At 43.0% G+C, this 26,930-nt stretch overlaps 1 protein-coding gene across 1 annotated transcript in view; it reads left to right on the forward strand.

The window, feature by feature from the left end:
• The window catches only part of ST8SIA1 (ST8 alpha-N-acetyl-neuraminide alpha-2,8-sialyltransferase 1), a 130,881-nt gene that overhangs the window by 27,371 nt on the left and 76,580 nt on the right, over nucleotides 1-26,930 (forward strand). The window contains exon 2 of the mRNA XM_074586813.1: nucleotides 6,833-6,977. Within this exon, the coding sequence (XP_074442914.1) occupies nucleotides 6,833-6,977 (145 nt within the window). The remainder of the gene's footprint in view (nucleotides 1-6,832; nucleotides 6,978-26,930) is intronic.

Below are 26,930 nucleotides of genomic sequence, written 5' to 3' on the forward strand. Positions count from 1 at the left end.
GATGGATGTCCCCATCCTGGGAAGCACTGGCAGCAAAAAGAGTGCTAAATAGTTAATCAGTTAAATGTGCTTTGTCCTTGGACATGGGACGCATGGGTAATAACAGAGACCTCATTTTGTCCCTGTAGTTGGAGGGGGGGAAAAGTAATTAAAAAAGTCAGAAAAAACCTGAAGTGCCAAAAATTCAAACTCTACATGGGGTGTAAATTTGTTAAAGACAAGATTTTAACCGTTAAGCAACAATTGCATTTCTCCTTTGCCACCAAAACTTCCTGCAAGGACATGTGGATGTATTAATCTTATGGAACCATTATGCTGAAGACCTAATTCAGAGAATTTCAGGATTAGATTTTGAGACTCATAGTGTTGGAGGTGGTCAGACCAGTTGTGTTTCAGAGCCACGATCGATATTATAACCCAGGGTCCCTTAAGCGTGCATGTTCTGGGAAATAGGTGTTGATTTAGTTGAGGAGTCCATGAGACTGTTGTTAGGTCCTCCTGCCTCTACTGGGGGATATGTAGATGGAAGCAATTAAGCAATTGCACTGAAATGGAGCTGTTGAAATCTTCCCTAACAAACCCAAGCGACCACCCGTACTCTGGATTTCATCAGTTTCACAAATCACTGGTTGTGAGCAAAGATCTGTTGGTTTTGGGTTGACACCAGCTGAAACTCCAGAGGCAGATTCATTTTTTTTTTTTATCTGAAGGTTCAGATTCATTTGATCCCAAAGCAAAACATGGGAAGTTGAGGCGAACGTGAACTGCAATGTAAAGAAAAGGAGGATTATGTCAGACCAAATGCTGCAGTCTTGTGCTGTCAGCTCCTGGCTCCATTTCGTAGTCACCGGACGTGGGCTAGCATGATACCAGCTAAATCCAGGCAGCTGAGCAGTCTCACTAAAGCAATTGGTTTGACCAGTTATTTTTATCTCAGACTTGAACCTGAACCTCAGTCATTATTTTAATGCTGCCATTAAAGCCAAACTGCAATGAAACAGCAATAGTAAGTTTCGCGTTACCATTTTTGAGCAATGGTTGAAGCAATGCCCTTGTTGAGCCCGGGGACTGCTGCCACTTGCAGAGCAGCATCAAGTTGTAGCCCCTCCCGTCCTCTCCCCATCCCGTGCGTGCAGCATCATCCTTCACGGGGCACTGCTCTGCAGACCTGGATGGGGTCCCGTTCAGTGCAAGGTTCAGCAAATGTGCGTAAGGGATTTGCTGTAAAACTGCTGTCCTCTTAGGGCAGAAAAAGGGGTCTCGGCAGTGTTTCCCGTGTCAGCGTACCAGGTGGTCATAATAACCCTGACCAGGCTCACCAGGGACCCTTAGCCCCTCACCTCATATGCTGTGCCATGCCATGCACCTTCTGCCCATCTCTTAAGCCTTCAGTCTTCCTCCGTGAAGTTGTTCTTCTGTTGCTGCTCCCTGACAAGTGGCTCCCCATCAACCTGAGCTTTTCCTCGCAGATATATTACATCCCCCTTGCATAGGTTTAAAAGGAAAAATTTGGGAGGAAGGATTTTGCTCCCCCTCCCTTGCACAGTGCTGGTAGGGCTGATGCGCTTCATGTAGCGCAGCATCACAGGGCAGGCGTGGCAAAGAGAGCTGGAGGAGTGGTGGTGTGCTGGGGAGGCAGGACCTGCTCCACCTGTGGAGAAGAGATAGTAAAGGGCTGTAACCACCAGGCTGACAACCCATGCTGTGGAATTGCCCATTTCTGCTTGTAGGTGTTTTATTTGCTGGTTTTAAGCAATTTGGGATGTTTGAACTAGGTACTGAGTCACTATTGCCTGGGACTCAAGTCAAACCCGGGTGAGATTAGGCATTAACTGGCTGCAAACTGAAATTAAACTGCAAAGGTCATTAACTGAAGATGAAGAATAAGTAGTTTGGGATTTTTATGCAAGCTCTTTCACTGACTTTGTGTATGAATTTAGGTTTAGACTTTGCAAGGAGCTCTGGCTTCCTCTCTGCTTTTAGGTGGAGGAGGGTGCATCTGTGATCAGAAGTGGGCTTCTGAGGCAAATCTGATTGTCACAGAATCATAGAATCATAGGGTTGGAAGGGACCTCTGGAGATCATCTAGTCCAACCCCCCTGCCAGAGCAGGGTCACCTAGAGCAGGTTGCACAGGAACGCGTCCAGGCGGGTTTGGAATGTCTCTAGAGATGGAGACTCCACCACCTCTCTGGGGAGCCTGTGCCAGTGCTCTGCCACCCTCAAAGGAAAGAAATTCTTCCTCATGTTTAGATGGAACTTCCTGTGCTTAAGGTCATGCCCATCACCTCCTATCCTGTCCCCGGGCACTACTGAAAAGAGCCTGACCCCATCCCCCTGACACCCACCCTTTAAGTGTTTGTAAGTGTTGATAAAGTTCCCCCTCAGTCATCTTTTTTCCAGACCAAAGAGACCCAAATCCCTCAGCCTTTCTTCATAAGAGAGATGTTCCAGTTACTCCAGTTATCTCTCTTCCGTAAGAAAGATTGTCCCCAGTTACTGCGCTTCAGCAGTGCACCCAATGTGCTACAGCCACTCACAGGCTCTTTGTGGAATGAGACCAGAGTTAGTCTGCAGTAAATCCCATGAAATGCGGATGTAGGCTCCTTGGCACCAACCGTTTCACTCTCCTTCTTTCAATGTGCAATGTCTGCTGGTAGAACCTCAGCAAAGTACAGCGTGGGGATACAGCCAACGCCTCAAAACTGCTGCTCAGCTCCCGCCTCCTGCACAGGTCGCTGCTTGAGTTAATGTGCAGGGCCACTTCGGTGCTAATGCTGCCCTGTAGTTAATGACCTGCTTGGTGCCCAATTCCAGATGAAATCCGAGAGGCCCGAAGTGAGATTCTCAAAGTAACTTTTCTCCAGCTTCTCTCACAAATAGGGATTTGTCCCTTAAGTGCTCCCAGATCTGAGGGCCCGTAGTGCCTTTTCAATACCAATTGAATTTCAGTTCTATACCAATATTCAAGTTGTTTAATTCCTCTCATACATGGGTCTCCTCTGAATTGGAGATAACTTTGAGGCAAAGCCATATTATTTATGTCCTGTGGGCGAAGAAATGCTTGCAGTGAATTGAAATCCTTGGCTAAAAGCTGCTGCAGTTTTGCAAATTCTATCGTAACATTTTTGCTATATATTTTAATCAAGCTCAGCAAATCAGTTCAGACTCCTTGATCCTGCAAAGTACCCTGCTTTAGGTTCGCCTTTGAATCCGTTCTGCTTTTTAATGCACGTTTTCTTATGGAGCTTTTCTCACTTTGTGATTTTGGGATTTGGATCAGAAAGAGAGACTGAATAATGTGAGACTTCTAATAATTATTCTTTTCTGACAGAAAGCGCATGTGAGCGCACAAGATTTTTGTGCTAATACATACAGATGCGTACTTAAACTAGTGACCTGTCTATCTGTGGATCTTCCAGGAGGCACCTATTGCTTTTCATGATAGGTTTATTAGCGAAGGATTCAATGGGAACTGGAAGAATGCCATTTTGGGGAGGGGAGAGAGTGGGTATATGTGTCTAGTCTAATAGATGGGAGAGGGAGGGGGGAATCGTACAAAGAGTGGTTCCTTAGCTCATCAGTTTACCCTGGCTAAGGAAAGATTCATTAACATAAAACATTCCCTAGATACTTTTCCACTGAGTTATCTGTTATTTTTGTGCATATTGCTCAGACCAGACTTCCAGAGAAGATCTGAGTTGCAGGATTTCACTTGGAAATTTTAATTTTGTTATACAGTTGTATAGGAAACAACTGTACATAGAGTTGAGGCTCCAGCTGATTTTGGATTACCTTATGCTTTCTTGAAAAAATTGCCATGGGGATAGAAAATACAAAGAAAAGGAGGAGAAAGATAGGCAAAAATTCTTTTCTTTCCACTTGACAGAGAGGGAAATAATTTTCCAAAGGCTGCAAACTGGAGTTTGTGGACAGCCAGAAAAATCTCCGCTCCCAATCTTTTACTTGGAACAATATTCCATGTCTGTCTTAAACTGTTTTGCAAAGGTTATTTGGTAAGAGATTTAAAATTTCCTGTAGTTTGATTTTCACAGTTCTGTGATGAAGGCTTATTTGGGCATCAGTAGGAGGATGATGTGAAGCCTTTCTGTGGTGGGTATAGGTAGACCCATTGGTGTTTCTAGGAATGGAAATTGCCACTCTGGCTAGCACATTGCTGAGGGAGACAAACCAGTTCTGCAATGGGCAGTCTGAGGGAACACGGTTCCAGAATCACAGAACTGACAAGGTGGGAAAGGGACCTTGAACGATCACCTGGTCCAACCGTTTGTAGGAAATGGGGCCTAGATGAGATTATCTAGCACCTTGTCCCATTGTGTCTTGAAAACCTCCAGCAATGGGGACTCCATTGCATCCCTGGGGAAGTTGTTCTAGGGAATGATTGTTCTCACTGTAAAAAATGTCTTTTTTATATCAGGATGAAACCTCTCCCAGTGCAACTTGTACCCATTGCCATGTGGCTCCTTGTGGAGAGAGAACCTCCATCCTCTTTGTAACTGCCCTTCAAGTATTGGAAAAGTGTGATGAGGTCCCCCCTAAGTCTTGTCTTCTTCAGGAAGACCTAACTTCTTAAGTCCTTCCTCACAGGGCAGGTTTTCCAGCCCTTTGATCATTGTCGTGGCCTCCCTTTGGACCCTCTCCAATCTGTTTGTGGCGTTCTTGAATTGTGGGGTCTAGAACTGGACACAGATTTGTCCTAGCCTTTGTTAATTCGGGGTTGACTCATGCACCCGAGCACAGTGATTTACATCTTTTCTGAAATACGTATGGATACCAATGGAGGAGTTCAGGTGTGCATGGGGAAAACACACGGAAACAAGTTAGTTCTCGGAGCACTTCAGCCTGAGCAGCAGCATGCTTTGGGGTTGTGAGCCCAGTAGCCTCACAATGTAAGGCCTGGGTATGTGGTGGAGCATCACGCTGTGCAGTGCTGCGGGGTCAAATGGACAAAATATTGAAATCGTAAGTCATGGAGTGCCCTGTCATAAGCTTCTGATTGAGTCTTCGTAAAAATCACTCACCTCTTTGGCTGGCTGTGGGGACACAGGGGCTGCTCAGCCTATTACAAGGGGAGAGCTTACCTTGCGGCCCTTCCTGGAAGCTGACTCTTGACTTCCAACAAAATGTGATATCCAGTTACCTTGTGTAATTTCCTTCCTTTTAACAGTTTAATCTGCCTGCATGTCATGTGCAAAGGCTACTCTCAGGTACCTGTTTTAGGAGAGGGGTGGACCTCCTGCCCTCAGTCCAACTTCCCCATGCTCACGTCCTCGCTGTCCTTTAAAGCCTTCCTCCACCAAGGAAGTGTCCCAGGGACACAGGCCATCGGTGGGGGCAACGCTGTCCTGGAGCTGAACCAGAGCAAATCGCTGAACTTCTCCAGTGGGGAAAGCTAACAAATAGCACTGACACCCCTAGGTTTTCTCTTTGCCATGCAACATTTTCAAGCTCTTTCCTCTTCTGCTAAGATTGCAACAAATCCACTCTACGGCTTTCATCAAATTTTCAGTTGAAGTATGTATGGAAAATAGTATTCACACGGTTGCAGAAAACTATTAACTTATGGCAAAATCCATTTTTGATAGGGGAAAATATTGATTTTTTTTTTTTTTTAAATTTCAATTTTTTGCGAAGAAAAGTAGCTGTAAAACTTTGGAAGATGCTAAAAAAATTTAAGTATTTCTGTGAATGGCATGATGGTTTTTGGATAAAATCTTCTCTTTCACCAAGGAGAACGGCTATATCAAACATTTAAGTGGTCACTAATAACTGATGTTTTTCTGCCTGCCATTTGCAACTGTTATGCAGCCAGTGGAAATGGCGTCAATCTCTTTAGGATTCCTTTTAAAATAAATAAGAAATGTATAGAATAATATAAATATATTAATATACTGTAATGACATAATTCTGCAGCCTATATTTTACATACATCTATTATATATAAAAACTGATATAAGCATCGCCCTTCCTATAAAGAGCTACTCCCGTGCGGGCTTCAGAAAGACAGGATATTCCTGGCCTACAGACGTCTGGAGCTTTTCATCATTCTGTATTTTAGGATATTAATTGCTGAATTTGCTGTGTTTTTCTTTTTTTTTTTCTTTTGCTCAGTGCAATCTTCAACCACCTTGCCAGCTCTCAAATTTCTACTCAAGCTGAGTAATAACTGTTTTGGGGAAATGAAGGTAGAAGAGGCTAGGCAGTTTCAGCGAGGAAACAAGAAGTATAATACCCACTACATATATACATATATCTCTCTCATACTGGAATGACTCAAGCTGGACTTCAGTTGAAGGCAGGCTCTAATACTGCTGTGTATGTGGCACAAGGATATTTAGTTACTGGAGAGAGACGTCAATTTTTTTCCATATTTAAGTTATGTAACTGTGGGGCTTTAGGAGGCCTACTCTTCACAAATAAGGTTTCCTACTGAATTTTCGTATTCCTCAGATTTAATTTTCAAAAGGGCCTCTCTGATTTCTGTATGTGTTGGAGAACAGGTTTTTTTATTTATTAGAACTGGCTGTAGAGGACGGACTTTCTCTTGCTGAGTCTTGGTTTTATTTCTATTTCTCAAAAGTGAATGGGGGTTTAATTTTTTTACTGTCTGTTTCTAAGATTTTCTGGAATAAAATCAGGCTTTCTGGCCCTTCCGTAAGTTAAAAAAGAGTCACCCACGGTTCATCTGCTGGCTGGGAAGATGAACAGCCTGCTTTGGAGCATCTAAGAGCGGCGATGAGGGGTGGTCTTTAGAGAAGGCGTGCCAAGGCTCTAATTAATGCGTCTCTTTCTCTTTTGGTTGCCTTCACTAGGAAACTGCTGGAAGAATGCTGCGACCCCGGGCAGCTCTTTGCTATGACAAAGCTGAACTCCCCGATGGGAAAGAACCTCTGGTTTGATGGGGAATTTTTATATTCTTTCACTATTGACAATGCAACTTACTCTCTCTTCCCACAGGTTAGTAACCTTTTTTTTCTTTTCACTTTAAGTATTAATATGTTAATACACTAAATGGTAACATGGTGTACCAGTGAGTATAAATTGGCTAAATGCTCATCAAGAAATTGTATCTTCATTTCTCAGCACAAAACAATCTCCTCTGCTTTTTTCCTTCTATGTTCTGAAAATTATAAAGCGTTTGTATGCATGTTAATATTTCCTTGGCCACTTTTCAGGTGTATGGATGTGCACAAGGGATGAGATTGTCTCACCTGTCTTGATTTTTAAAATAAGTGCTGGCTGTTTTAAGAAGGTGGTTTCTACATTTCAGTCAGTGATTGTGCTCACTAGGAGCATCTTCCCTCATCTAGGGTTGCTTCCCTTCCGTTCTGTTTAGCTAAAATGTGACAGCGTGTTGCGTGAAGGTATCCAAATTACTTCCCAATGAATTAAGTTTATTGATGGTAACCAGTGTGAGCCCAAGAACAGAAGCCGACAACTTGACTTTGTCAATTCTTGCTGTGTTTTGAATATTAGAAATGGTTTGCTGTCTTTTGAATATTAGAAATGGTTTGTTGTTGTTCAGCAAGGGTGTTTTGGGTTAAGTGCATGGTTTCAGAGCACTGGGAATTTGTAATACTTATCTAGGCTCCTTGTATTTTTAGTTAATATACGAACTGATGTTAAATAATGAGTTTATTATATTGAATTTTGTATGTGGAAGGAGAGATGTTTTATGTGGCTATACATTTAAAGAAAGCCAAACGTCTGGACGTATTGATTGGTTTACATGTTACTTTAATTTCTCAAATTAAAGGCATAGGTATTTATTAAGCTTCTCAGTGTTGAGTCATTCACACTGGGCTTTTCATTTGTTGCTGTTTCAGTTAAACATGTAGCAGAGTTCTTACTTCTTAAACTCATCCTGCAAATAAAACATCAAAAACATTAATATTTTTTTTTTAAAAAAGTAGTTTCCAGATCTCAACAACAGAGTTACGACTTTGAATGAGTTTCTTTTAGTGGAGAAGGAGTGAGGGGAAACTGAAGTGTAGGGGAGAGGAGATGGGAAGAGCCATTTTGTGTGTTAAGACACGGTCCGGAGGAGCGGTGTTACAGCTCTGTCTTGCTCAAGCTGCGGGTCCACTGTCTTGTCACTCGGCTGCCCCTGTTCCAATGAACCGGTTGATGGACCTCTGCCTCCCTCTGCTCCCCAGCCGCTGTGTCCCTGCAAGCTCAGCAAACAAGTAGATGCTGAAACGTGCACGGCGAGTGTTTTTTTTCCTGCAGTAGAGCTGGGAAGGGGCTGTCCAGCTGGAGTGAATTTCTCTCCCTGCCTTCGAGACTGGTAGAAAGTTTATGGCGCGTGGCAGAGTAGCAGCTGTAAATCTTTTTTATGATGATTAGTGTGATTTGTTGCTACAATATCGCACCATTTATTGGAGAAAACTGAAATCCTTGGCAGAGCTGTGAACTTCATACCACGCAACGATATTGGCAGCAACTGCTCAAAATATATACATCCTTTCCAACATTTCAGAAAAGCCCCACCTGGGCTGGCACAGGGAGGTGACTATTTTGTGGTGGATTTGGGATTTCTGATTTGGTTTTCTTTGGATTGAAACCTAGCACTCTCCCTGGCCACAGCAGTGTCTTGTCTCCTCTCACAGAAGAGAGCAGAGTAACTGCATGGACTCCTTCAGAGAGGTAAACGCTGGTTAGAGAGGAGCCATGGTCTTGGAAACTCAGGTGGTTCCCAAGATCTCAAGCCTGTCCCCAAAGTTTATCAGATGGCTGGATCGGGAGCAAGGGTCTGGGGAACCCTGAAGAGACAAACTGCTGAGGGACAACATGAGCTAAGGAGTTGGGACTTCAGTGTCCCTGGGGTCCCTTAAGCTTGCCAAGCAGGCTGCAAAGAGGATGGCTAGGGTGGTAGTGGAAAAGCTGATTATTTTTTTTTAATGACGTCCCAACTCCAGAATAGTGCTAGAAAGCAGCTCTAGGACCGGTGCCAGAAATGCTGTTCCTTTAATGAACTGATGGGCAGTTCACTTCTAACAAGTGCTGCTCACTGCTGCTCCCTCTTTTCTTGCAAGGACCACTGCCTTTAACTTGGTGTGTTATTCCTATGTATTTTGCCCAGAGGAATTTTGTAAACCTTTATCAGATGAAATCCTGCTAGGCGTAAAAGCTTTGGAAGATTTATTTGCAATAAATTCTTAAACTAAGTATTTTTTTACCTCTCTTTGTTTCAAGAAAAATACTTGCCTAAATTTTTCAGGCTTCTACTTTGAAGAATGGTGTCTATTAGCTTGCTAGCAACCGGCAAGTGATTTTTGTGAAGATGAATATTCCTTTCAAAAGTATCCAGAAGCTTAAAACCGCTCATAAAATATGGGTAATACTCTGAAATGCTCAGAGGACGTAACTGGAATGTAAAGGGCCGCAGCTATGTTGATATAATAAAAAAAAATATTTCCTCTGTCATAAATATAAAAGGCATCATCCACATCAATCTGATGGGTTTAAGACATTTTGTGCTTGCAGAGTATTTCTCAGTCCTGAACCAGTTATTAACTTACAGGATAAAGTAACTCAGAACTAAATAGGAAACTTGCTATATTTTATGGCATAGAATAAGCTGGCTATGCATCAATGGAGAGATACAGAAATAATGTAAGTATGCCAGAACTTAATATTTAAAATGTCACTTATTTTCGAATGGGAACAATACTAAATAGAGTATTTTTTCTTCTGAGTAATCTGTAGATAAAGTTTTTACAGCTGGTTCAACATATTCTGATGGAGTGCTTTTCCAATAAAAATGCTATTTCATCAAAACATAAATTTAGTACCAGTTCATTGGTTTTTCAATTTTTCTGTGAAATGAAGAGGTTAAAAGGTTTTGGTGGTGTTACGACATTTCATTTTACCATTTTTTGAATGTAATATTTCAACTGTGTTTTTTTTTTATCAGCTCTGTTGCTAGCTTTATTTTTTTTCTCAGATTTTGCTTGATTATATTCCTCCTCCTTTTTTCTTCTTTTTTAAGTTTTTGATTGGCCAAGGCAGAAATTTGCCAAAGAAAAAAAGCTTTTACGTGGAAATAGTCATTCAGTGTTTCATTTCAGTTTATGAGAACAGAATTTGAAGTCGCAGACTTTTGCGTGAACTAACAATTCCAGCAGCTGGAAGTGGCTCCTCTTACACTCCGCCTCTCTCAGTGTCATTTCCCCCCTGATTTCTAGAATTAATTTTTTTTTGAAACAGAGATTAAATATTACACAGACTGCACCATCTCTCCCGTCCTGGAGAAGAACTGCTAGTGGCTCATTGTCAATAGCTAGCAGTCGGGAGAAGACGCAGGGCAGGAGGTGGCTCGTCACAGAAGACGGCCTAGCGTGCAGTGAGGGCGGGCACCCCACTTACGTCTCATCTCCCAGCACGTGCTATGGTGGCATTGCCTGGGGCTGTCGGATAAGAGAGCGTCATTTCAAGCAGGCATTTCTTGACAGCAGCTTTGTTGTATTACTTGCTGTGATCTGCAGCTTTATTTCCCACTCTTCGGAGACAAAAAGGGTAGAGTCTGCGTATAACTGTAGGTGTGGTTTAGCATTAACAACGAGAGGTTATTCCTACTGTGTACCTACCACTTTTCTAAAGCTTTTCATGTAGACTTGAAGTTTCAGTGTTAGCCAGTAACTTTGGTACGTGTCTGGGGGCACCGAGAGTTCAGAGATGGAGGAGACCCTACTGCAGTCGAGATGAGCGGCATGGTTGGATAAACCTCTGAACAGCCAGGCTGCCATGTTTCAGGTTGGCCGCTAAAGGCCATGGGTGACTTGGAAATGTATTGCCTCTCCACTGTGGTCCAACTATCATAGAGAAAATGGAACCTTGTGTTGGTGAGCGTTCAGGAGTCCTGTTCCTGACAGGGGACTTCTCCCTCCTCCTTGCTTTTCAGCCTGGAGGTTTAGCCATGCAGCTCTGGTCCTGTTGTGTTGTGTTGAGGCATGACAGAAGGCATGACTAGCATTTTCCACCCTTTACTGTCTGACTAATGTGGAAGCCTGGTTTCTTCCATATGTTGCTGCAGTAATTTTTAGACGCCATGAGTAAATGTGATGTAACCACAGAGTGGCTGGGATGTAACTCAAAACCATGTGAGAGAAACGTGAACTGACACTCATCTGCCTTCGAGTTAGGGAATAAATCAAGCCCCAGTTTCAAACGTTTTCTGAAGTAGTTTTGCACTCCTTCCTGTCTTTTCCTTCCTCAATGTTTCAAAAGCAAATTTCAGGCTTGCTTTACCATTAGAGGAAAAAACCTGCTCACCCCAGTATTTAGCTGTTAGGCAAATAGTTGATTTTTTGTATTGGGTAACAGTGAATGGTTTTACGATTGTACTATGCGATTTGTGGTTTTTATTCAGGGTGCTCGTTAGATTCTGGGAGCTCGTTTAATTTTTCTTGGTTGCTCACAACATTCCGCATTTGGCCAGAGCTTTCATCATGTCCTCCTCTGATGCAGGTACTCATGCTGTGTCAAAGCGAATTCCCTGGTCTTACAGTTACAGCCCACAGCTAATAGAATAATTTGCAAGTATTTCAGGGAGATAATTCAGATTTGGAAAGGGAGTTCGGTGTAGAGTCTGCGGGCTTTTCCCCTTTTTGCATGACGAGGGTTACAGGAAAAACCTACTCACCCTGAGGAAGAAAATGGCAGTTTGAGGCAAGTGAAAGGTGAGGTCTAGGAGCAGCGGGTGTCGGGAAGGGTTAGGTGGGAGCGCGGCTGCTGCGCAGACGCGGGGTGGAACGTGAAGCCACAGCTGTCTAAGGAATGTGAACCCCGTTAAGAGGAGAATGTTAACTTGCTTAGGGCAAATGCTGTGTGTTGTTTGAACCGATTTTAGACGCAGGTGATCCAAAAATTGTGTATAATAGGGGAAACCACGTGAAGTGAAGGGGGGTGGGATTTATTTGGTGGACTGCAGTGTTGCCAGGAGGCATGAAATTATTGCCTTTGGTGTTGAATTTGGAAGCACTCTGTTAATTTTTGCTACCAATCTAACTTACTGAAGTACTCCCTCCGTTTTCAGTAAAGTTCTGTGATTAATAGCTGCTTGGAGAAATACATTTAAATACTTGGTGTCATGTGCGTCCTGATTTTTGTTCTTGAGGTTTTGTGTAGAAGCATGAAATGCCTGCAGACCTAACATTTACTGAGCGATTCTTGTATTTACTTCCATTAATTCTACTGTCTAAATAGTACATCCCTGACTACTTTTGAGTGGTATTTAATTAGGATTTGGGGGAATTTCTTGGTGCTGTCCCTTTTCTTCTCTTCCTTTTTTTCCTCGCTTTTTTTTTTCTCCCCCTCCCATGCAAAATATGTTCTTGATTGGGGCTACATATATATATTAAAAATAAAAATATAATAAACATTAATTATTGCAAATATGGAAAACATTGTATACTAAAAGGCGGAGAGGTAGGTATATCTTGTGAAGTGACATCTGCATGTTAGGAATGCAATTAAAAAGACATCTTCTAAATTATTCCAGCAATTGTATCATACAGCGCCTTTCATAAACTGGGATATGAAATACCATCTGTAAAGACCTGACAAATTGGTCAGGAGCCCGAGTCCTCCCTTCAGTCCTGGATAATCTCTAGCCATTGGCTACTTTGAGATCAAAAATCTGTCTTAATATTTAGTTAAGTGAAACCCCTACCTTCACTTTGATTGCATACCGACTGATTAAGAACCGTGTAATTGGGCCATTTTGTGCAGCTTGTTAGCAAAGCTGGAATAGGGCGTCATCTGTTCTATCTGGTCAGTTAAGCAAAAGCCATAGTCCATCCGAAACTACTCCATATAGACGAGATGCAAACATGAAAATCAAACTTACGCTAAAACGACTGAGATGCAATGTGTATAGTTTGAAGTAATGAACTAGAGGATGGGGAACGTGCTTTCGTTGAGACGAGTTAAAGTAGACCAAGCAGCCTTCTGTCCCCGCTGATCGTTGGATGTGTGCTTTGGTCTCTCTGGGCTTGCTAAAATGTCTTCAGCCAAGCTGCTTAGCCAGGTTGCCTTTGGTGAGCCTGACTGTCTGGAGTTTATCTGCAATAATGCACACGCCAAATTGGCTTTATCTCAGTCAGTGCAAATACATAAATAGACGCTGACCTTTCCGAATGTAACAGAGAGGAAGGGACGGAGTAGATCTGGCTGTGAAGTGTCAGTTTGGCCCTCTGGCAAAGGAAGAGGAATGGCTGCCCTAACTCAACATTTCTATTTCAAATCTAAAGTGACTGAGCATCAGTCACTCTCTTTCCTAGGTAACGCAAGAGCTGATCTCAGCACACACCAGTGCTTTTGCCAGACAGACCCTCATGCCCTTGGGCATTAAAAAAACCCCACAGATCAATCCCACCCGTGTTTGGGATTTTGGGGAGATGAGGGTGTGGAAGACGTAGTCCAGCTTCTGTGTTGTTCTGGCTGTCAAGCAGTACGAAAAAAAGGTATAAAACCCTGTGGGATTGTTGTGGAGCCACCTAAGACAACAGGGACATTGAGACATGGGGTATTTTCAAGACGATAACTCAGCCATGAGGGTGTTGCAACTTGGAATGATTCTTATATCTGGAAAGTGCTTCAAAGAGCACTCATTAAATTTCTGTTGGTACCCAGGGCTGTACAGTTACAGACTAGCAAAACACGAGCCTGCACGTGGAGCATCCGCTGAGCCTGAAGAGGCCGCGGCAGGGCTGGAAACACGGGCATGGCTGAGCGATGGGGCAGTGGTGTGCTGTCCCAGGGAGCCGGGGGACACTGTCAAAGGCATCTGCTAGCAGAGGCAGGGAGGGTCTCGCAGCACCGCACATTAGTGCATGTTTCTACTTACTAGCTGCATCACGGAAATTTTCGACCTCAAGTAACGTTTTTGATGATATCTGGAAGTCACAGTTACAGATAAAGAGATGTTACGCTGTGGGGTTGTAAAGCACGGAGCAAAAAAGGCTGTTCTGAACCCAAAGAGGAAGTGGACAGTGTGGGCAAAGACGGCCAGAGAGGCTGTACAGGTGCCTTGGGAATTTTATGGGCTTTTTAGTCATTATTCATCTGCTTTACAGGGACATAAAGTTGCTGCTTTGTAAGCAAGAAATGCTGCAAGCAGAAGAATAATTAAAGGAAGTGGTCACAGATGCTAAGCTATAGGAAGAGCGAAATTCTGATGGCTAGGAGCCACTACGGGGCATACGAGCTGCCTGTCTGAGGGTATAAAAATAGAAATAAGAGTTGGTTCTCAGCTGCCCAAAGGCAACACAGATAGATTTGTTTGTTTTATTGTAGCTTTATATAACTGATTAGATGCTAAAAGGAGGTTCTTTCTCCATGCAGGGTTTTTTCTGGCAATGAACTCGTTTATATACCAAGGCTTCCACCTACAGGTGCAAGGAGACCTTTGCTTCTTTGAAAGTCAATGTCTAAATCTTGAGAAAGCTTTATCCTTGATATCCTGACCACCTGTTAGCCTTTCTTATTATTTATGAATTTTAAGAGTCATCTTGTTCAGTTAATAGACTTTTTACTGTATATGTGACTGTATATTTGAATTATTCAGTGATAAGATTGCATTACATTAATTTGCTGTATTCAGTAGTTAGCTTTTCTGAAGAGATACTTCTAAGACAGGCTTAGTACCAGTACTGGCTTATTTGAGGCTTAGGTTTGGTTGCATTTCATGCCTGGCACTTACCACCTGGCGGAATAACAAGTATAAATTGATGAAATATTACAGACTTCTATTTTTCATGCAGTTGTTTGGTTTCTTGATATGGCTCATGTAAATTTTGCTGGAGTGGGGCAGGGCATCCGATTATGTTCAGCAAGTATTTTACCTGCAGTAAAGGTGTAGCCCCCTCTTATCCCAGGTGTTCCTAAATACGGGTGGAAGCATGGCTTAGCAGAGCCTGCAGGCTTGGAGACAGTCAGGGAAGGTTACACCACTGCAGAAGCTATTAAGAAGGGGTAGCACGGTTACAAATCTTGTAGGAGGATTATATAGTGACTTTCAAAAGATCCTTTATGTCTTCTTGCTTAGAGGGGAGTGTAAGCCCAGCTTTACATTTAATGAGAAATCTGCTGCATTACAGTTCAGGAATTGACTTACGTAGCCAGGCATGGTTGATTTAGAGTCCTTATAACCTGATATGGTGTGGAGGGGAAGGGCTGTGGTTCTCTTCTGGAACAACTTTTATCATCTCAATGGCTCCCATGAGGCAGGCATTGGCTTCCAAATGACGTTTTGGATGTTGGGAAAATAACACAATAGTGGTTTTCTTACATCAGGATGCACCGGATGAATCCTGTGATGCTGGACGTGCAGGTCAAGTACCGTTTAACTTGCTGATGCTCAGATCAAGAATTCAGGCTGCCTTTTCCTTCTTGATCAACAGAGCTTATGCTTTTTCAGAGTTTTTAAGGAGAAATTTGACAATTAAATCTGTGCTGCAGGTCGTCTGCTGGCCAGTAACTACCAATCTGAGGTGACTGTTTTGTGTGTGGTGGCTAAAGGGGTAGTCTGTAGTGGGAGGCAAAGGCAAGGTTACTGGTGTCTTTCCATATGAAATGAGTCAGGATATGACATTTAACAGCCTTGTGATTTTGGACTTCTGTAATGTAACTGTGAATCCCAAATGCAGAAAGAAATAGCTCTTTCCAGTGTGGAGATGGTGTCTTTTTTTTCTTGTTTTTTTTTTTTTTTTTTTTTATTTTTATTTAGTTTTTAAAGACTGTCTTAGGCACTTCTGCGAACCATGGGCATTTGGGGCTGGTGACAGTTCGCAGTGCTAGTCTAGGCATGTTGTGGAGACGAGCAACTTTGCAGGTGATTTGAAGGAGAAATAACTTAAGCCCAAGACCATGGCTTAGGCTCATTGGCTTTAACCCTGTCCATCAGTCCCAGGAAGACTGCTGCAGGCATTTGCAGGATATTTTCATGTGAGGTACGTTATTGACAGCGTTACTGCACTCTTTCCTAGGTGAGCCCTTGATCTATAAGTTGAAAGTCAGTTATAAAATCCTGTGAGCGGCGTTAGGGTGGAGGTTTGAGGTTCCTGCATGGCGGCGTGGTGTCTGCAGCAGAGCTACCTGAATATTGTCTCATGGACACTTGGTCTCCAATGGCTATGTTTGTCTCCATGTAAAACGTACTTGACTAATCGTCTCCAATTTCAGAAACTTCAGATGAAAGGCACTGGTTCCAGATGATCATTTGGTGAGGAGGAAATTGCCTGAGTTATATCCCAAATACTAGCTTAGTGAGACCTGTAATGTTTTCTAGGAACCCCAAGTCATGCAGGTGCATTTGAGTACCTTCATTCTCGGGCATGGGAATTGCACGATAGGTGAAGAAGAAAAATTGTATGTGACGGGGAGGCTGGCTTTTTCCTTTTGCTCCGAGAGTGTGCTTTTATTAGGAAGGGGACAGAGAGGGCTTTTTTTTTTATGAGTAAATTATCCTTAGCATGAAGGAGTAAAGTTTGTGATCTGAATAAACCTGATATGAAACAGCTCTTGGAAGTCAATTGTCTTAATGATAGTGTAGCACCCTTGTCCACTTACTACTGCCCTAACTAGTCTTCCTAGCAGAAGAGCTGTATGGCTAAGCGTGAACGCATGAAGTGCCTAATTCCTCGCATCCTGAGCTTGAAAAGTGTGGGCTAAAGGTTTTATTTTAAGACAAGGTCTACAGTCACAGAACAATTTAAGCACAGGTTTATTACACTGAAATGTGAGTGTGTTGCTGTCTCACACTGATGGGGCTGTCTAGTCAGCCATTCAGTCAGATAGGGATAAATGTACTATGTAATGCCAATAGGCCAATTTCTCATGTGTATAACATCTCCTTACTTACGGTTTTATGGGGTGTGACCAAAGTCTCTGCAACCTATTAAGTCCCGTGGTAATGAGGCTTTCCTACAGCGACCGAAGGAAAGAAGACAGTGTGGTGAAGGTGACAGTGGTGACACTAACGTCACTGCAACCATCGGTGCTATGCACGGGCAGGAGAGATCCCTCAAGAGATCCCTCCTCACTCACCTTTACTGTACCATCTCCCTGATTTTGTTGTCTCTAGTTACGTACGTATGTGTCATAGTGAGCTGCAGATGTATGCTGGGGGATGCCTAGCAGCCACAGGTGGGGATTGTGGAGTGTGCTTGTTAGCTCCGTCCTCTACCTGCTGTCCTTGGGCAAGAAGCACCAGTTATCAGAGAGCAAGGGCTTTGGTTGTAGCCCCTCAACTGAATGACACCAAGCCAAGATCAACAAGACCAAGCCTATTTTCACGTAGTTGCCTTGGCACTCAGAAAACTGCACAAAAACCCCCACATTCAATCACGGCACATAATCCAGAGGTGCAGCACTATTTATGATTTTACTTTTACAAAGTCAGGCTTTTAGGGGAAAAAGCCTTGCATCTTCACACAGGGGTTCACTAGGCAGTGATACACGGAAGTACAGGGGCACTGACAGTTCGTTCTGATTGTATCATATTGAAACCCGCGCAAAGTCATTGTCTGGAGGGAATGCTCAGTGACCACTGCCCTCTTGCCTCTGCACCATGGCAGACAGCCCTGCCTGGGCTGTACCCAACAGGTATTTATCCAGTAATTTTTTAAAGCTTCCAGTAATGGAAATTCCACAGCCCACTAGCCAGTCCATTCCAGTACTTTGCTGTCCGTATGTGTAGGGTGTATTTCCTGATGTCTAACTTAAAATTCCCCCTTGGCTATAATTTAAGAACATTTTTTTCTTATCTTCTTCTCCACATATGACTGCCATCAAGTCTCCCCACAGTCTTTTTCTCTAGGCTAAACAACTGCAACTCTTTTTGTCAGATCATTTTTTCTAAACCTCTGAATGTTTTTGTTTTTTCTGATGGTCTGTAAGGAAGATGTGTGAAAATTAACCATCTGGTGCCCTCAGAGTGTATCCTCAGACGTTCCCTTTGGAGACGGTACAAAACATCGGTGCCATATCCTCTGAACGGTGGAGCTTAAAGGCACCTTTCTGCTTGAACAAGCTTGCATTTAGTGTTGCTGGTTATTCCTGTAGCCAGATCATCACTGGATGTCGTTGCTAATGAGGCAAACCCAGTGTCCCAACACACGCTCATCTTTTCTCCTTGATCATGTGTATGGAGGACAGCACAGGGAATGGACCTCGTGTATCTTCTTTCCAGGGTAAGATCTCTGTGTGCTGCAGTCACAGCTCTGACGGTCTGTGTTAGCTACTCTCGCCCATCTCTCTGCCTCAGTAAACTGAAGGTACTTTCTGTAGCTGGAGACAGACAGTGGTGAGCCCCTTCTCCAGGGGGCACAGTGAAGATGGCATGGAGCTACTATTGTACGCCTTTATTTCCCAGTGTATAGAGCCAAGCTGAATTAGACCTGCCTTCAGGGCATGAAATAATACCAAGCAACACTTTCTCTCTGTTGACGATTATTAACAAGGTTGTGAATATGACAAGAATGTAGAATGGCAATGTGTAGTGTATTCTGGTTTTTAGTCTGGCTAACCTATTTTTAGGTGAATTCATTAATAGACATTCCTCTATCCAGACCATCTCCAGCCTTTTCCTAAATCTAAAACCCACTGGCTTGTCTCACTTCCCTTCCCTTGCAGCAGGGCTTGGCGTATGCGCAGTGTAGCTTTTTAGTCAGGAGCAATGCTGCAAATTTAAGTGATGGGAGTAGGCTGAATAGGAGACAGTTTAGGTGAAAAGAGGCAATAAATGCGAAGGCTACACAGATATATTCCATGATCCACTATTGTGCCAGAATAAGAAAGGAGAAAGCCAACGATAAATAATCATTGGTACGAGTATGATGCTCTTTATAACATTTCCCTTAAGCACTTTACAGTCATTCAAATTCAGTGTATGGTGTTAGTGCACAGCTAAATCTATGCCTAGAAATCTCTGGAGATGATTAAAATGCGTGTTTCTGCATGGGGAGTATATGGGGAAGAAGTACTGCAAAACCCCTTTTTACTTACAATAAACAGATAGAGATGCTGAGCCACTATTCCTTTTGCTTCACAGACAAAAAATTAGGAGAGACCTAGAGAGCCCCTGTGATATTCTGGGCAGTATATGAATATAGGAGACAGAAGCTCTTCTCCGCCCTATGGCATTAAGCAAGGCCTTTGAAAAGTGGGACTACCTCATTTAAGCTCACCAGCGCTGCTTTCCTGGCTCTGGTCATGGCAGACTTTTTGCAGTTCCAGTTCCCCAGTTTAGGGTCTGTCCTCCCAGTTGTACCCAGGGTTGGCACCCGCCCATCCTAGCACAGCTGTGGCTGTAGTCGGCGCGGTGGTTGCATTCGTCTTTTCAAGGCGGTCACTAAGCAGGGAAATGTGTGTGATGCATTATTAAGCACCAAAAGAACCATGGTGGGGAAATGAGCTACGTCGCAAAATAGGTCAAATGAAGCCTGCTTACACCAAAGTCAATGGCAATGTTCCAGTTGACTTCAGCATGGACAGGATTTAGCCAACAGTGCCTTCTCACTGAGTACAGTTCTGCTAGGGACTCGTGAATTTGGTTTTGTGGCTTCTCCCTGGGTAACAAAGAATGACTTCCCCCCCCCCCCCCCCCCCCGCCCATTTCTTAGCCTTTCTTAGCCTTTGTTTTCATGTAGTGAATGAGGTGAACGAGTTATTTTTCTTCTTCATCTAGTCTGACTGAAAAATGCTTTTTTGTACCCCGCAAGACAGTCCCTGAGTGAAAAGGCCAGGCAGATTTGACACAGCCACTCAGACAAGATAAAATAGAGCTTTTTGTCACTGCCTTTCCTTGCCCCCATCCCAACTGATAACGTCCTTTCTGTTGCTTATGCCAGTAAGCAGGGAATCATCCCTGACAATGCTTCACAGAGTCCTTGCAAACAGGCTATGTGTAAGTCTTGCAGAATCTGGACACACTTTTCTGCTTCTCCGTCTCTCTCAATGAGCAGGTCTTAAGCTAAGACTGTTACTTTTGCAGGGCAGAGGCAGCCTTTTTTTGTATGCCTGTCCAAGTCTGTGTATGAGGAAGGTGCCTGCAATGGCATGCCACAATGGTCAACATCACCATATAAAAGTGAGGATATCCATAGTTTTGTTGACTTGGCGTGCATCAAGAAGAATGTGGCCAGCAGGTGGAGGGAGGTCATCCTCCCCCTCTACTCTGCCTTGGTGAGGCCGCACCTGGAGTACTGTGTCCAGTTCTGGGCTCCCCGGTTCAAGAAGGACAGGGAACTGCTGGAGAGGGTGCAGCAAAGGGCTACCAAGATGATCAGGGGACTGGAACACCTCTCTCATGGAGAAAGGCTGAGGGCTTTGGGTCTCTTCAGTCTGGAAAAAAGACGACTGAGGGGGGACCTTATCAACACTTATAAATGCTTAAAGGGTGGGTGTCAGGAGGATGGGGACAGGATCTTTTCAGTGGTGCCCGGGGACAGGACAAGAGGTAATGGGCACAAACTTGAACATAGGAAGTTCCACCTAAACATGAGGAGGAACTTCTTTCCTTTGAGGGTGGCAGAGCACTGGCAGAGGCTGCCCAGAGAGGTGGTGGGGTCTCCAGCTCTGGAGACATTCCAAACCTGCCTGGACGCGTTCCTGTGCAACCTGCTCTAGGTGACCCTGCTCTGGCAGGAGGGTTGGACTAGATGATCTCCAGAGGTCCCTTTCAACCCCTACCATTCTGTGATTCTGTGACTTTTATTTTTTATTTTGTTCTTAAGTGGTACAGAGATCCTTGACATGTGACCCAACAAAAGAAGTGAAATCACTGGAGTCCTGGTTTCCTCATGCAGTAGTGGGAATGTTATTTTCTGCAGCTTTTTCTTGAGAGAGGATCAGATAGTATCCTCTTCAAGTATGAAATTACCCCATATTGTCACCAGGATGCCTGGACAGTCCGTGTGCTTGGGGATTTTCAAATTGGGTATCTGGTTACTTGAGAACAGACCGTCTAAGAGATGAAGAAGTTGTAAAGAAAACCTATGTAGTGATAATTAGCAATAGTGGTTTTTCTTTAAAGTGTAATATCTGGTCCCACTGGGCACTTGTAAGGCTGAATACTTTTCTGAAACCTGCTGTTGCATGAAGCCTACAAAATAAATAACTTTTTCAGCGAAGATGAGAAACTTGCTTTTTGTGATTTCAAAGGGTTGTCTGTATCAGAGATGAAAAATGTGGAGGCAAAGTTAGAAAGTGTTTGTGGTGGTTCGACTCCAATGTAAATTAGATTTTTCCTGCTGGTTTCATTGCTAGCATTTTGATCCTGCATGATGCATAGCTGTAGAACTCCTCATTCATAGTAATTAGGTATGCAAGAGATAATATCTGTTTTTATACCTTTAAAATATAAGCTTTCTGCCCTTCTTTCTGTTTTTCCAAGCACTCCGAAGTTTGATATGCCAGTTACCTCCATCCAATATTGCTCTTCTTAACCATGTAAACCTGATTTTCACGCTGATTTGGTTTGTACAATGCATGTTAATAACTATGTCCCTGTTATCCTTCCTCTTTTCTTCCCCCTGCTTCTGAGTACTGCTGGGTCTGCACTTCATGTAACTTTGCGCTTTATTCTCTTTGCCAGCTTTAGTTGAGGGTAATATTTGTTTAGGGCAAGGTAACCTGGAAGGCCAGCTTGACCTGGCAGGGACCTTAATGTAGTGGCTGTTATTGACTCAGATTTGGTGGTTCCAGCAAAGTTCTTGAGGGAAGCTGGAGTGAAGGGCATTTAGCATAACATGCTCGCTGTGCGTGTAGGTCTATCAAGTCATTTAACTTGCATATATTTACAGAAATGTGAGCTTGTAAAAGTGGCACCTTTTTACTCAACAGAGCCCCTTCCTTCATACCCACAAGGTTTATCTTCTCACTGACGAAAGCAAGTTTTCATTCTTGACTTTCCTTCAGAGCACATTCTACAGAATGAGCTACAGAAGAGCAAGCTGAATTGTATGTTGCCTTGCTCCTAACTAGCGTTGCCAGCTTAATAAGGTTTTTTATCATATATTTGTCAAGTGCTAAAATTTTACAGGTCTCTGTTATCCTTGCTTCTCCATGGAGCTGACAATGTACAAGGCAGGTCAGAATCAAACCTGATTTACTAAGAGACCTAACAGAGGTCTTGATTTCAGAAATTACATGTTCTCATAATAGGCACTTTCTCTTTAAGTCTGGAAGAGCAAAACTCTGGCTTGTCAGTTGAGACAGGATCCGTCCATGCCTAAGCTGGAATTCGAGCTGGTGTCTGACTGAGAAGGTGAAAAAAACGTAAAACCACAGTAAATATACCTTTTTGTCTGATTGCAGGGGAAATTTTAATAATATAGAAGTAAGATGAACTAGTATGAACACTATACTATAGATGTATTTGTGGTTAATCCTATTACAGGTAAGAGGGTGAGAGTAAATCAATATTTTTCATAACTCGCTCATTCCCATGTAATTTTGTGTTGTCTCTTGTCGAAGACATCTGCTGTCTACAGCGTCCCTTTGGGTCAGTGTTCCCTTCTCTGATAGAGAAAACCTTTGTTGTCTTCCCTGATACATGGCACAAAGAAAGTTACCCCCAGACACCAGAAGCCGAGCAGCCTTTGGTTTGGCTCTGTTCAGAGGGAGCCTAGTTCGTGGCTTCTTAATGTTCCAGTAACTCAGCCTGTCCTGGGTTCCAGCCCAAGCATCCTGCACCAAGCCACTGCTGACAGCTCCTGGTCTGCCGCATCAGTTCTTTACCCTGCTTTCCTCACGTGGCTCTGACATCTCTCCTCGGTAGTCTCCAGCCCTCCCCACCTGCTGCTGCTATTCTTCAGTTTTTACCAGCATCTCTTTGGTGGCCTTTTAATCACAGTTAGGGGGTCAGCTGACTCCCCCACTAGAGCTTTCTGGGCTGCTGTCACATTACGTGGAGTTCATGCAGCTTATCATAGACCTTAGAGACAGAGAGTCATTGCAGTGAATCTCATTTTGCACCTGTTCCACAGCAGCGTAACTCTCCTGCCTTCTCTGTTTTATCCTGCTGCGGGGATCTGAATCCTACATAAAGATGAGACAACCCCCTTCCACCTAAGTGCTGCTCCATTAGTCCGATACTGGGGTAATTTGCACAGCTGGAGTGAAATTCAAAATGTTCTAGAAATGAATTACAGGTTTTCATGGTCATTTTTGCAACTGTAAAATGATTTGCTCATGATTGGTGTCAGATAGGGGTTGCGGTTGCTTTGCTGTTGCCTATTCCTTTGTTGTCTAGATGTCTTTTTTCCCTCATAGTAATAATGTTCTCCTGTTAATCTGATCGCTTTGTTGTGGCTTTGACGGTATAAGAACACAGATAAAACAAACTTTGTAAGGAGAGGTAATATTTTTTTTTTTCATTAAAGCAAGATAAGCTTAGCTGTTGTAGGGCACTGTTTCTCTGCAGACCCCACAGTACAGATTTTACTGTTGTTCTCCGTTTTATGGATGGGGAAACAGTTACCTGAGGTGATTAGGTGATGAGCAGAAGCTAGAGCAGAACTCCAGTTTAATGAACATGTATGATATAGGTTGTAAGTTTGGTTTGCAATGTCTGAAGGAAACAGTGCACAATTCTTAGAGGTTTTTAATGCTCAGGTGAGGTTTTGGTACATTCTGTATTTGCTTGATCTAAGTCAATAAGCTTCCAGTCTTGTCCAGTATAACTCAGTGGTGAAAGAGGACTTCACAAGGTTCACTGGCCTGAAAAGGTCTTTTTTCCTTTCAGATTGGTGGACTTCAAGCTCATATCCTATGCTTGATGCACCAGCTTATGAAATGTAACTGGTTAGTTGCTAAATTTCATGAGGAAACGTAAAGTCGAAACAGGCAGGGTACTTACTAATCACAGGCAATACCAGGCGAAATGATGATTCTTCATAAGGACTAGACATGCACTCAGGGAGTTTTGATTAGTTCGGGTTTATCTACCTTCAGCTGAATTATCTTTTCTTTAATCCTCCATAATTAGAATCTTGTTGCTGATACTTATTTTCTGAATGTTTCTGCAGCGGGAAGTTCTCCGTTATGGCATTGCGCTATTTTTGTAATGATGTTTTTCTTGCATTTCTGAACATGCAGTATCCCCTCCTGTTAGCCCCCTCCCCAACCCATGATTTAAGACCATAGGCAAGTTATCAGTTTCTTTCTTTTGCTCTCTCCGTTTGTTTCTGTGTGGGTTTTTTTGATCTTTTTAGATCACAAAACTACCCGGATTCCATTCTCAGTTAACATGTTGTGATGATATTTGTCTGTGGCATTTTAAATTGAATTTGATACGATTTTAATGCTCTATAGGTCAGTTTTTTTGGAAACCGTATAAAATTATTTTGTTTGAAATATCCTTGAAACTTGATTAAATGCAGAAAATCTAAGATGTGCAGCATTCCTAATTTGACAGCAATCCAAATCAGTCACTTAACAGCCCTTTTACCTGTAAATTTAAGAAGCTTCTTCCATCCTCTGGCAAATAGGTCAACATCCCATATACTGTTGTACTTTAAAGGAAGGTAAATACAGTATAACTTGCAAAAATGTGACAGGTATGTGTGCGGCTTTGATGAGTAGCCTTCCCGCGGAATTCATGGAAGTTCTCTCTCAAAAAGCATCTTCTCGGAAATTATCCTTTCAGAGTCTTTCATTTCACTAACATATGCCTAACTACCATTTACTGGCAGCGTACTCCAAATCTCTGTCAGAAGGAGTAAATTTAAAAAACACGGTTTTGTACTTTAAAATTTGCCTTGTGATTGCCATATCTTTATGTTTTACCTTCAACAGATGTCTAGCTACTTAGTCGAGGGAGGAAAAAAGCTGTCTCTGCAAAAACGATGAGCTCAGTCAGAATGATTTTTTTACTTTGGCGGTGTGTTAAGAGCAATTTACACTGTGCATTGATATTCTTCCCACTCTCCTGGGACTTGTCAGGAATCATTTGTGATCGTTTCATTTGAATGGAGAACAGGATCTTTAATTTGAGAGGGAAAAACAGAAAATAAATCAGTTACAGTAGAGGCTATATTGCAGCCCATAGGTTCTCTGGGGTTTGGATTCCCCATTGCCTGTGCTTGGAGTGCCATGGAAAGGCTGCTTGCAGGTCTGATCCCCAGCATACGTATGCTGATGATTATTATTCTATCAGCCGCACTTAACTTAACTTTTTTTTCAGATACTTTGGCACCTACAGGCGCACGGTGCCCTGTGTCATTACCTCCAGTGCAGCAAGCTTAAAGGCAGCAGGAACTCTTATGACCCAGCCTGACCTCCCCAGTAACTCAAGCAGTAGGGCTCCACCTGGCAATTTCTTAGTCTAGGACAGTAGCTGTGCTTCACCTGCAGCATGGTAGTGCTACAAGGCTGCAGTTACTGTGCCACGGCTCGGTTGCTGCATCTGAATACAAAAGGCTCCTTTTGATGGAGCGTTCACCCTACCCCGGTATAATGAGTTCCAGTAACTCATTATTGCATCCAAAATACATCTTATTTCCACCATCCCCAGAAGTATAAATGTTGGAATAGAACTGCTGACTTTGCCCATCGAACTATCCAATACCAAAATAGATCACTGTGGCTTAAAACATTGATTTTTAGAAAGTTTGCTACCCGGGTCTGCCATGCAGACAAGACATATAAAATATATTACCTTACCATATCATTGAAACGCATGAACAATTAAGCACAAATGATTGCAATCAGAATGCTGAGAAATGCTAGCCATTATCCTAAATGTCCAATTCAGTGTAGAAAAATATAGATTCCATGGAGAAAATATTTTAATTTCTGTTTCTATGCTCATGGCTGCTTGGACTGTTAATTGAATGACTGAGCTTCTTTACTTCTGTGCTTCAGGTTATTTAAAGCATTGCTCCGTCTGTGCAAATGGATATAGATTACATCAGTGTTTAGAGACAATGAAAGTCGGGATCTCTTGGGTGTCCGATCAGCTGTACAGGATATTACCTCATCTGCTGGGTCAACAATGAGAATTTGCTCTTCTGTTATGTTTATTGCAAAATCGTTGCAGTATTTCTTTTTATTCATTTATGAAGCTTGTTGTTTTAGCTTGATTCATTGTAATTTTCCCTATTTAATGCTTATTCCCAGCCATTACAGTCTACAATTGCATTTTTGTCATGGTACTCTCACTTTATAGGTATATGTGTGTGATATATATGGATATAAATTTACATCATTTGGCACTTTGGCAGTAAACGACCAAAAAAAATAAGTGACCAAGGAAAAAGGTGACCCAGTAGAACACCCTTCCTGTTACGGCTTGATATTTCTCCATATGTACACGTGCTTGTGGTTAGGACTAACAGCTTTTTTTTTACCTGACTAAGGTGTGAGCTTTTGCATTAGAGGTCTGTCCTTCATGTCAACCATATCTACAGGCCTCAGCTAAAAACCTGTCTTTCTGTCTGTCTGCCTCGGTGTCTTCATTTTGGAATACTTTCTTGTGCATGGCAGCAGAGAGAAAGGGACAAATGCTGAGTGCTGGCTGCCCAAAATCTTGCAACCCGCTATGCGATGGTCTTGGAAAAGGTATCTCTTCACCTTTTACTGACCCAATATACGAAACGCTGTGGAGCTATTCCCTGGGCCACTCAGTAGGAAGAGGCAGAGAGGTGCATGTGGAGAAGTTAACTGTACCATGAGATAGTGGATGTGACTGTATGCGATATTCGTGGGAGGTTTCTGTGAGGCAAAGCTGCAACCCTGGGTGGAACTGCATTTCATGAGGTTTCTCTGGGCATGAGGCTGTGGCAGGAGTTACACTGCAGCTTCTCTCTCTCTTTAACAACTTGTGTGCTTATCAATCAGGCAAGTACACTCGGGATAAAAACTCCTAAAGCAGGAGAGGATGGCTAACTTGTTTGTCGATGGCAC

The sequence above is a fragment of the Larus michahellis genome, chromosome 1 (assembly GCF_964199755.1).
Source record: "Larus michahellis chromosome 1, bLarMic1.1, whole genome shotgun sequence".
In the NCBI taxonomy this organism is placed as follows: domain Eukaryota; kingdom Metazoa; phylum Chordata; class Aves; order Charadriiformes; family Laridae; genus Larus; species Larus michahellis.